Below are 12,259 nucleotides of genomic sequence, written 5' to 3' on the forward strand. Positions count from 1 at the left end.
TAAATTTCAGTGCTTCTTCACAAAAATCAGTTACAGTAATACGTATGTAGGAGTGCCTCAAAGTTTTCCAGATCAAATTTGCCGATTTGTTATTAAAAAAAAAAAAAAAAGCCAAAAAACCGCACAGCCAACCCCCCAAACCCTGAACTCCCCCTCCAAATCCAACATTCTTCCAGAGCTGGATCTTGAAAGGCAGATTTTATGTAACACCGAAGCCAGGCTAACAGATAGCTGTTCCTAGAAGGGGTGGTTCTGTTTCTCCTTCCTTGTGCTACCACAGAAGGGTGGCTTCTGTGGCTACTGGTGGCTTCTGTGGCTACTGGTGGCTTACCAGTAGCTCCAAAAGCTAAATAACAGAACACTATACAGTTTTATGAAATAACAGAACACTATACAGTTTTATGAAATCAGTTTTATGGAGTTTGTTCACCTACAGTGACTGATAATGGAATATTACAAGGCACTAATGAAAGAAGTGATAAAAACATGTGGACAAGGTTAGCAGAAAAAGGAAAAATGATTAGTTCCTCCTGGTGGTGGGTTAGATCAGAACAGCTATATCCAACAACTACAGCTGGAGAACAAAGCTGTGTTCATTCCATCGTGCACATCATATCTACAGATACCCTTTAAAAAACAAAAACCCCTGTTACTCTGATTAATTGTGTAGCATTTCCCCTACTACTTTTAAATAGATATATGTGCAAAATCATGAGCTGTGGCTACTAAAGAAAAAGCCTGCACGCCTGGTCCTAAGGTGCTGGTGACAACGTGCAAAAGCTCAAGATAAAGTGTTTAGCACAAACAGTTATAAATAAATCCTATTACATGCAACATAAGGAAATACAATGCGAAATTAAGTGATAGAGACACTATTCCCCTGTAAACCCCTCCTCATTTTATTAAAGTAGGCTTGCCATCTTCAGTGCTCAAAAGTGGCTCAAATTCTTTCAAAAAATATCTGGGCTTTAAAATTATTCAGAATTCTGGGTTTTAGAGATCTACCTTCTTACTGTTTTCATTTCTATGAAAAATATCACCTGCTTTGCTTCCAGAAAACTACTCATTCTTCAAAACATGTACCTGTTAATACTGTTAATAAACATGAATTACGAAGTAAGCATCAAACTAGTGTTTGCACAAACTTTTAAAGTGCTTGTTAAGTGCCCCCAAGCAATAAATTAGAACTAGAATCTTTGGGCATCCAGCTGGGACTCCGAGCATCAGCTCAGAAGCTGGTGAGGCATTATATGTGAAGCACTATATGTGAAGCATTATTTGCTTACACCTGAAACAGAAAACTGCTATGAGAAGCCTGATTCTCAACTGCTTTGCAGTCCCTCCACGTGTTTATAATAGGGCAAAATAAGAAAAAGTAAGTGCTAAAACTTAGGTGGAAGACCTGGTAACCTATTTTAACAGGTAGGTCTTCCCAAATGATTCTTTAATTGAATTACATTGTATTACAGGATTTACAAGCACTTAAAATTATATAGGTAGATTTTCACAGAGAAGAGTTTAGTATTATTTTTTTTAATCCTCAGTTATGTGGTCAAGCATCTTCTCTCCCAGTGCTGTTCTGGCAAGTAAAAAAAATTGACTTTACATGTTGAACTATGAAACATGCTGGAACTAGACTAGTTAAAAAGCAGCATGTATTGATTACAGAATTGCTCTGTAGTTAATTGAGCTTCTTTCAAAAAATATGAGTAATGCCCAATTTCTGATACAGTTTCTGCTGCTGTACAGATCAAACATTCACAACATTGACAAATACAGCAATAACACATACAGTGAGACATCAAGATTACACAGGGGTTAATGAAAACAGCATAGTAATTTGTTAATGAACAGACAAATATATTAAACATCAATACTTTTACATAAAAGACACTTTATTAAATATTTAAGAGAATTAGAGGACAGACTAAACAATTTCTTACCATCCATCTTGTCAGAAGTATCCTCTTTGTTGAAAAAGCAGGCAAAGAAACATGGAAAACTTAGTGTGTTAGCATAAAGGTGTTCACAGCAGAGTCATAAAACATTAATTAAGGAAAATACATTAATATTAAATACAGCAGACATGTTTATCTGATTCATGCATGTATAAGCTAACTTAAGTAAAGTTGCTTTCTCTCAGTCCGAGGTACAAAATTACAAAATAGGGTACAAGCACCTTGGAGAGGGATATTGAATCTCTCTGTATTTCCCAGATTTGAGAAAACCCTTACAGTAAAACATTCAGAAATGCTTTCATGCTTGGTGTAAACAGTTACTGAAGCATCAGTACATATTTATATCATTACTGACAATATTTATATTTCTTATGAAATTTGCTACTGAGCATGAAGCATGTCCCTCCTGTGACAAGGACCGGAGGGAGAAAAATACCACAGTTAAGACAGAGGACAAGTGGGAGAAAGTTTCACTCTGGTTTAAAAGCATTAAATATTTACCAGTTCAGCTGGAAGGTAATGCATAAATATTCTGACAGTAACAATCAAAATTAAAATATTTAGCATGAGACATATATAATTACAGCTCAAGCCTCCTCCTCAACAAGGACATTAATACTTAAGGATGTCCAAGACAGCCAACATTTAAAATAACTAGAGAATGTCCTCCTGCTTCTAGAATAGTCTTTTAAAAAATCATAAGCAAGAGTTCTTCTATTAATAATAAAAAGGGAAGAGGTGGTTGGAGATAATTATAGATTACTATGCTCATAAACTTGTGGACCACTGAGGCTTTGAATTTGGTAGCTGTTTAAGCAAAAGGTGGATGTTTCTCTGCAAGTAAGGGTGAAAATAATTCAAACTCTAGGAGACAATGTTATCTATTTTGGTACTAATTGCAACACCTGAGAGATGTGGAAAGCATTATGGAAATACAGTAACATTTTCCAGACCTTCTGTCAGCATTATCTTGAAAATTCTGTCATTTAACTTCACATATTTGGGCTACTACAAACAAGCCACTTAAAATGAACAGAGGCGAGAAGTTTACAAATTAGCCCATCTTCTGAAACGTGGCACTTGCTGGGATTCACACTCCATTCATTTTAAGGTTACCTTTTGACAACTAGGAATAAACAATATTTTGAAGTGGATTCCATGGTCTCTCCACAGCCAAACAAACAAGAGTCACACTCTCTACATGGGGAAGAGTGGACAGATATGTGCCATTTAAACTACCTTACCACAATGCAAAAACTGTTAGGAGACTCGGCCAAGATCAGTGAAGCAGTACTGCTTCTGTGACTGCAAACAAACCTTGGTCTCCTAGGCTACTGCTGCCCCTACACTGTCTGCTCTAGGATTTGACTTTACTAGACACTGCCAGTATTACGTTATTTTGCCATTTAAAACAACCATTACACTATTCTCCAAAAGCGATTGTATTTGGTAGCAAGGTAAAGCTTTCCAGCAACCCAAATCCTTCCCAAGAATATTGCTTATTATTCGTCTCGTCCACCCTAACTCACCAAATCTCTAAACTACATAGAATAAGCCATTTCTTTATTTCTCGTATTTTCCTGCATAGAACCACCACTGTTTACTTCACTGAAAACCCCTGTGCCCTTCTCAACCCTTGCTTACATAAGTCTGAGCATGAATCACATGCTCCTTAAAATGTTCTAAAGCAAACTGATAGTCTAATCAAGAGCTAATTTTCTGTGAAACTCTCAAGATCAAAGTAGTCCCTTCATTTCAGCAGCATGAAGAAGACAGATTAACAAAGGAAGATTTCTCTCATTTTCCATTTGACTTTTTTTTCCCTTCTGCCACTGTGCTCTCTGTCAGCTTTTACTTCTCACAGCAGCTGAACTCCAGCTTTGTCTGAGGTTCAAAATCTGTCCTGTTGCACAGCAAAACAGACCAGGCAATAATTGGAAAATAATCACCCCACATATTTCAGGTTTTTAGGCATTATGTTAGGAGGAATTGAGAGTTCCCATGGTTTGGTTTGGAAGGGACCTTAGAGATCATTTGGTCCTTGCCATGGGCAGGGACACCTTCCACTACAGCAGTCTGCTCCAAGCCCCATCCAGCCTGGCCTTGAACACTGCCAGGGATGGGGAACCCAAAACTTCTCTAGGGAACCGCAGGCGTGTCCCCTCCATCAAGCAGCCTAACGTTGGCATCCACCTGCTACCCAGCATGTTCTGCTGCCCCTTCTGTGGGCACCAGAGGGAGCCCACACCCAAAATCGCTATTCCAAGAGGAAAGTACTACTTTAACTCAGGAATACTCACACTCACAAAATTAACACTAAAATCAGTGCTGTTCAAACCATTTCAAGTAGGCCCTGATGAAAACAATCAATTCATTTGAAATAGTCTTTAAATTAAATTTTCATTTTAGAAAGCACAACCAAAACCTTTGAAAACCATAGCCCACATATGTGCTAACATCTCCCCAAACACAAGGTAAATCAGAAGAACTACGCAGTTTCTTTGTCTTTTGTGATCACCTATGGCCATACTGACATTAGAACATGTCTCCCTGGTGATCTAGCTGGCACGTAAGCTGAGAAGAAAAACAACAGTTTCGTGATCATTGAACCTTGCGTCCCCCCATTAGCATCCCTACAGCACGGATAACCTAAAAAGAACAAAAATATGCCCATATTCCTTTACCGTCCCCACTTAGTGGAGATTTTATCATCTACACCACCAACACTATCAAATTCTTTTTTGCATTCTTATAACTTCTAGCACTTTCTATGTTTAACAGCAAGCATTCCTATCAATCGAGACTGTTACCTACATAAAACATATACACATAGTTCCACCGACATCCTCAGAAAGAAATCTATGAACTCAATGTTGTATATTATCACGTAAAACACTTCTGTAAAACATTTCCTGCCAGGATGTTTCTTTGGCCTTGTTGTAAAACAGTCAGCTAAAGAGCTGAGAAAAATGGAAAATCAAGAGCCCTGACACTCATTTCCCTACTGTTTTCAGAAACAAAAAAATCATGATCATCATATGCTGTTAAGTAAAGGTACTCAGTATTAATTCGAGATTAAGACATTTAAAGAGCATAGTATGAACACATTCTTTGCACTGGCAATGTTCCAGAACAAGAAAAATAAAACATCTAGCAAAGCCTGTAACTTACTTCAGAACATCATCTCTTTTGCCATGCTCCCAATACTACTAAAAACGACAACAATTTTTCAAACATATAAGTCTTGTGCTGTAACTTTTTGACCAAAAACCTCACAAAATATTTCCCAGCAGAGTGCAGATGTTCCCCTTACCTAGCGAAGCGTAGGATCCTGGAGGTAGACCAGCAGCTGACAAGCGCCCAGCTCCAGCTGTCTGTCCAGCGGCGTGCCGGGCCTTCGCGCCTGCGGCAGCGTTGACATCGATGTCACTGCGAGATCTCTGCAGGGTTCCAGGGCTTGGAACACCCTTGCTGCTGCCTGAAACTAGCAAAAAAACCAACCAACCAAAAAAATTACATGTAAAAGGCTAACATATTCTACTGTCACAACATACTTGCAGAAAGCAGAGAAAACTATCTAAAATGTTTAAGTGAAGTTAAGAAACCAAGTAATTACAGAGAGTAAAAAGCAAACTAGACCAGGTGTTGCCATGAAATGCATATAAAGGACAGTCTGTTTTACAGTAAGTACTTATCTTCATTCTGCATGAAATTTTAGCATTATTTAATGCAACTGTGTGTTCCCTCCGTAGTACAAATGAACGATTATGCGATTTATTACATTAGTAAATGCTTCACAAACATAAGAAAATTCACAGCATCCCCTGAGTTACTGAAGAAAATATTCCCACACTTCAGCTAAGACAAAGCCCCAGGCAAGCTGACTGCATACTCTAAAAAGCTTTAGGGTCTAATGTTCTGTACTTTCGTATTCTCCTACTATTATTTACTGAATTTTAACTACTCGCTTCAATTAATTTTAACCATTGTTTCAGGTCTTCAAAACTTGACTCCCCTTCACAGTTTCAGTATCCAAAAAACAAGCACTCTCAATTACAGGCCATTTGTAAAAAGCAGTTAAATGACTTACTCCGTAAGGAGTTACTAAGACACAGTGAAAAGAGACTGAAGTTATTGAATTATGAAAACTCAAGACAAAATTAAATTCTTTGAATCACAAATATGTGGTTTGTTTTTTTTTTTTTTTTTTTTTTTTAATAAAGAGCAACAGCTACAAGGGAACAGATGAAAGGGACAATGAGTCTTTTATTTCCAATTGATGTAAGACTAATAATCATGAACAGACCAAAGAATAATGCTTTGTTTCTTTGAGAGTGACTGTTCCATGACAAAACTCCAGGAGAGATGATCAATTAATAACAAATTATGTCTTATACTTGCAACAACTGAAACTACATAAAATGTGAAGCGAGTGTGAGGCAATATTAGCCCCAGGTACAGTTTGTAGCAACACATACCATTATTTAACTTGGAAACAGGCTAAATGCTGAGACAGTAAAATTTTAAGCTGCATTTAGAACTTTTAATTCAAAGAATATAAAGATCAATTACTATACACTATGCCATATTGCTACCACCTTACCTCTGCCTGCAAAACTTGCTGGACTGGCTGCAGACCATTTAGAAGATAGAGGTCGACTGAAAAAGTCCATAAACCCAATAAGTAAGTTCCATGTATCAGATCCAAAAGTCAACAAAAAAAAGAGAGAAAAAAAAATCTTCTGTTTTTTCTCCCCTTCAACCTTCTCAGTATACTTTAGATAAACATTTTAAATACAGAATGATAAGAAAAACAGAATCATCCTTTATGTAAAATTACATCTTCATCACAAAGCACTCATCATTCACTTACAGGCACACTCTGCTAACAAAGTTCAGGCATTACGGACTCGGTCACAAAACATTTAAGATAGTCAGTACAACCACAGGCCTGACCATATAAATCAGCTGTCAAACAAAAATAGGGGAAGCTAACCAAAAAGCTTTATTTACAACAGAAATGAAGTGGTGTTTGCAGTAACAAGAAAAAAAAGATGTACAACTCGTAAGCCTCTTCCAGTCCTGTATGTCTCAAGAACTGAGTTACAAATTAAAAAGGGAAAAGTTGAAACTTCCAAGCAGCTAGACTCCATTTCCCCTCTTCAAATGTTAGAGGCTTCTGCAATCTACAAAAGGAGAAAAATCCCATGTCTTTTTCTCTATGTTTTCTCTTAATTTCCTTTTTATTGCAAAAACAAGCAAAATCATTTTGCCTACTCAAGTTTAACTGCGAGCGCATCCTTCGGCCTGGTTTGGAGGGTAAAATGCAGCCAGAGGGACCAGAGAAAAGCGAAGGACTACTAGAAGAAAGTGTGATAGTTTATTCATTGGTTGAGTATCTGAAGGTTTGTGTTTGCTGAAATAGTTGAATATTTCATCAGTAGTCAAATTATAAACTGAGTCAGAGTCACAGCTTTAGTAAAAATAATCCCTCTCTACTTTTAAACCTGAGAGCAGAGAAAAAAGAGATACCTAATATGGTATATTTATCCCAGTTACCAGCTCAGGTGCTCAAGGATAATATAGAGGTCAGCACCATTACCTATCTCCTCACAGAAGATCATGTATTTGCAGCTGATTATTAATAAATCTGCTTTTCTGACATTATTAGCTAGTGTTTTGAAGCTATTCTGATGCAAGTTGAAGAGGCCGAAGTAGAACTCCTGGGTGCATCCTGATCTTACAGCTTGCTCCAAACAGAAGTCCCAGACAACTGTCACCACTGCGAACAACATTTTATAAGCTGTTTCATATACATAGGCACAAGTCACCACATTTCTCTCGTGCCATCATCCTCTTTAAAACCATTTTGGATCAATGATCTGTAAGACCTGTAAGTTCAGAGGTTCAAAAATCCCAGAGGATCACACTTTCAGAAAAACCATTCCCATATTTCCCAAGTTAGTCTACACAGGGGAAATTCAGCATTTATATTAAAAGCCAGAAATAAAATTCTAGGTAACAAGGTAAAAATAACATCCATCTGAATGCAAAATCAGTGAAAAATCAATTAAAATGTAAGTAATTTCTAATAGCATAATCTCTGTTCATTTCTTATATTACTCCTCACTTTCTGTAGTGTAGCACTTACATGTCTTGCAATATAGGAACCAATACTTGAAGATTTAAGAGTATTTTAAGATTCTAATTTCCCTGTAATTTAGTTTTTAACAGTTTATTACTAGCAACTCATTAACTGCACTTTGATTTTCAGATGGGGAATATAGATTAACTTAAAGAAGAACATTTAATCTTTGAATAAACATTTTTTTGTGGCCAAAGAAGTGCTAGCAACAGCTTACATCACAGACTATTTTTTAAAACGTTTTTTATAATTACAAGCATCATAGGAAAGATAAGATAAACCTCTGGTATTTAAGGTAGCAACCAAAAAAAAAAAAAAAAGGAGAAAAAAATTAACTTCAATATGCTAGAAGCAGTCTTTGCTTTCAAGTCAAAAGTGAGCAGAAAAGTTCTCTGGCTTTGGTAATGAAACATCTGAACTGAAATCTTAACAGGTTTTAATACTTTGAGGAAGCTCTCTAGAATTTAAAAGAAAAAAAAATCACCACATACTATTACTACTTCACATTTTTACTAAAAAGGCAGTAGATTTCTTTTGCTTTTGGTATCCAAGCAAACTTTAATTTATTCAGCTCAAGAATGTCTACGCATTTTAATACACCACTGACTGCAGCACAGACCCAATCCTCTACTAACTAGAATAGCTGCAAACTACTGCTAATACATATTCACAACTGTGAAGACAAGGAAAAAGAAATGATCTCCAATCTGAATGAATTTCACTGTTGATGTCCCTTTCTCATGCTTGCCAGTAAAAAGGGATAAAACAGGAGGAACACCATTATACCTTTCCTAGATTTATTCATTGCACCAGAATGCCGGACATTAATATGTAAACCTTGAAAATATTCTGTGTTAACAGAGGCTGTTAAGGAATAAGAACAATCTGCTAAAATCCAGTTAATGACTGCCCTTATTTTTCACTTTGCTGGGGTAATATTGTCACATAGCAAAACACAATAAAAAAAAATAAGAAGTGACAAAATGAAATTTGAGCTTTTCTGTATATAACAGGAACCTGGCTCATTTGCTCTTGAGGAACAGTTTGCATTTGTTTATTGGCTCAGAAACAGTTAAGTGTCCCTTACTTGAGGCTCTCCTGTGAGCTGGAGGATGACCTGTCTGACTGAGGGAGAGATGCTATACTGCCAGAATTCTTCAAGTACGTCTGAAGGCTTCTTTGATAGGGTGGCTCCAGAGAATTGTACAGAGTCTCAGCTTCACTAGGAAAGTGATTTCTAAGACCAATATAAGCCCTGCAAAAGAGAATAACCACATGTAAATGCTCTGTGTTTTCTTTAAAGTGTGGAGCCAGGAAGTAAAGATTACAGAATGAACCATGGATGGGAGGGGAAGGAACTCAGATTGAAAATATGTAATGTATACAATACTACTCATCAAATCATAAAAGAAAACAGCTACATTGACTAAATTAATCTTTTCAAAATAACTGAAGTCTATCCTCTGAACTTCTCACATTCACTTACCAGTCCTGTGGGGAAGCTAAAGGAATTCTTTTCTGACCTTCTAGCTAGTCAAAGTGCTTAATCAATGGGTGAAGAATGATTATGCAGCAATATCAGCCTTTGTAACTCTTGTTTCAGTAAAATCATCAAATGCCGCACAACACTATTGACTGACTCAGCTTTCAGAATGTCTTTTGCAAAAGAAACGAGATAGTAATTGAAACATCAATTTTCAAGCAAACTTACGTCCTTCTATCAAGCCACAGTTAGCAGTTCACCTTGGATTAGAGCCTTCTACCACTCATCTAACACATACAGTTATTCAGAGGAAAATGTAGTCAAAACTCACTTTCTTGCCTCCACTCTTGCTTCTGCATCAGCATCATGAATGCCCTTCTTGATTGTTTCAACCAAGACAGCTGCATGCCTAGAAGAAAGACACTCTTCATGCTATTTTGCTACTCCAAAATCTATTTTAAGTGGTAGTTTTACACTTTAATTAACATTACTCCAAGTAATATTAGTTCTTTCCAAGGTATGCAGTAAACAAACACTTAAGCACACTGATAACATAACTGCACCTTCTGTACAGGTTCAGGTCAGCTTCCTCCTTCAATCCATATGGATTTTAATCTACTTTTCTGACATACGCCCACCTATCACACTTAAAAAATTATTTTAAATACCCTTTTTTAAGACACCTGCTTTCCTGAAATGCAGAAGCTTTTTCCACTACTATATTAATAGTAAGAAAAAGGGAAAACTTAAGAATAGCAAGTTCTCTTACTGGAAATTTGGCTCTGAAAACTTTTGGCGTATGAATTCTAAATCTGACCAAAACTGTGACAATGAACAAATTTTAATTCAAGGTAAGTTTTGGGTGGCAGATTTGTTATTTTGCTTTTTTGGAGGAGAAAGGTGGAGGTGGGTTTTTTTGGGGTTGTGTGTTTTGTTTTTTTTTTTTTTTTAGAAACTTTGACATAAATCAAATGAACTCCCCATTGCTCCCTTTCTCAGGAGCACCCTGAGGAATAGAATGTGACTATGGAGCTGAACGAACTCTTCAGAGCCTTCTCTGGATGCCCTTTAGTCTCTCTACTCTTACTTTGTGTTTACAGTGACCATCCTGCAGAAGTAATGCACATAGTATTTTCCCATCTCTCTGGAGAAGCTACAGCATGCTCTTACTCATTACCAGAAAAAGTCCTCCAGCCTAATCTCACTTGCTCTGTTTTATGGCAAACACACAAGTTTCCTCCTTCCAGGAGAAAAGACAGATGCTTACCTGTGTATGCACTGCTCACATGCAGTACAGGAGAAGAGGCAGAGGGTAAGGAGAGGGGGCAACAGGAAAGCCAAGGCTGGAGCATACAGCTCTCCTTTCCCTGGCACTTGAATGAGCCATGCGACCTGCTGTGCCAGAACGGCTGTCTATGCTTGAAAGGTTGGCCAACACTGAACATAATCCAATTAAAGGATTCAATGACAATATTTTTGTCTTAAATTGCATTAGCAGTTCATTCTTGGGAAAAAAGTATACCGGCCCATACCTTTCCAATGAATGTGTTTGCCACTCTTGTAACAACAGGTCTAAAAATTCAAAGGAGCGCCTATAAAGACAGAACAAAAGTTATAATTAATACTCACTTCTCTAATGTGGCTGCGGAATAAACACTAACTTTATTCTTTCCCCCTGAGGAAAATAAATGAAATAAAAGTACATTTTTCTGTCAAGTAAGGAAGGACACCGGTCACCTTATTGCAAGTTAAAATATTATGTAGAGAAAACAAATATGCAGGCTAATTAATCTTAAACTTCAAAATAATAGATGTAGTTCAATTAACCATGCACTGCTCAAGTCATGTTATTACACATATGCTAAGTTAATTGTAGTAGCCCCAAAATAACAGACAAAACTCAATAAAGTTAAAAAAACTGTACAGAGTATAAAATCTTAACATAAAAAATAAATACTTAAAGACACAATATAATATTTCTCTAGTAGTGTATTTCTGTCCCAAACACTATTCCCATCCTTTCATCTGTCATTACTGAGCATGTAGCATAAAGGAAAACATGAGATCATTAGTACAGGGCTCTGCATCTAGAAAGCACTCCAAAAGATTTGCTGGCACTGTACAAATGAAGTTATATAACCATATACATTATTAATTTGGAAATCTTGACAATTTAGTAAACAGCCATTAGCAACAGGCATACTTTAAACTATGTCTAAAGTTACATTATGATGAAAAAAATCAAACTGACACAGATTAGGGAGGCGTACATAAGTTTTCAAACAGGTAGTAGACTCAGTTGCCTGGAACTATGACTTTTTCTGGTTATGTATCATCTTTGACCTGTTCTGCAGGGACAGATTTTATTTTTATTCTGCTCAAATCCTTTGGACACCAGCGAGGCAGGGCAAGAAACCCTGAAAGGCTTTTCACTATTGCAACCAATCTAGTGTTTTGTTGTCTTTCCAAAGGAATGAAAGCAGCGTGGAAACACTGCCTTCACTGATGCTCACAGTACCAAAGCCACCTACAGTCTAATGTTCCTCAGTAAAGCCACCGCAAGTGGAGGCAAGTGGCTGAAATTAATTTGGTAGTTTTCTGGATAACAGTTTTGTGTATTCAGCGCTAATGGCTATAAATCTTCTAATCTGTTCATTTTCAACATATGATAAC

The 12,259-nt window shown here is 36.9% G+C and overlaps 1 protein-coding gene across 50 annotated transcripts in view; it reads right to left on the minus strand.

Annotated features, from left to right (window-relative positions):
- CLASP2 (cytoplasmic linker associated protein 2) overlaps nt 1-12,259 on the minus strand; it is a 152,730-nt gene that overhangs the window by 50,982 nt on the left and 89,489 nt on the right. For 42 of the 50 annotated variants that reach the window (XR_010433805.1, XM_064669277.1, XM_064669100.1 and 39 more), the window contains 6 exons: nt 11,119-11,178; nt 9,918-9,995; nt 9,191-9,358; nt 6,562-6,617; nt 5,272-5,442; nt 1,944-1,967 (listed from right to left, as the gene is read on the minus strand). Coding sequence is in view for 49 of the 50 variants with exons in the window: in XM_064669277.1 (XP_064525347.1) it covers nt 1,944-1,967; nt 5,272-5,442; nt 6,562-6,617; nt 9,191-9,358; nt 9,918-9,995; nt 11,119-11,178 (557 nt within the window). In the remaining variant the exon portion in view is untranslated. The remainder of the gene's footprint in view (nt 1-1,943; nt 1,968-5,271; nt 5,443-6,561; nt 6,618-9,190; nt 9,359-9,917; nt 9,996-11,118; nt 11,179-12,259) is intronic. The other 8 variants (XM_064669297.1, XM_064669270.1, XM_064669238.1 and 5 more) reach the window with 1 other exon arrangement.

The sequence above is a fragment of the Pseudopipra pipra genome, chromosome 1 (genome assembly GCF_036250125.1).
Source record: "Pseudopipra pipra isolate bDixPip1 chromosome 1, bDixPip1.hap1, whole genome shotgun sequence".
Taxonomy (NCBI): Eukaryota; Metazoa; Chordata; class Aves; order Passeriformes; family Pipridae; genus Pseudopipra; species Pseudopipra pipra.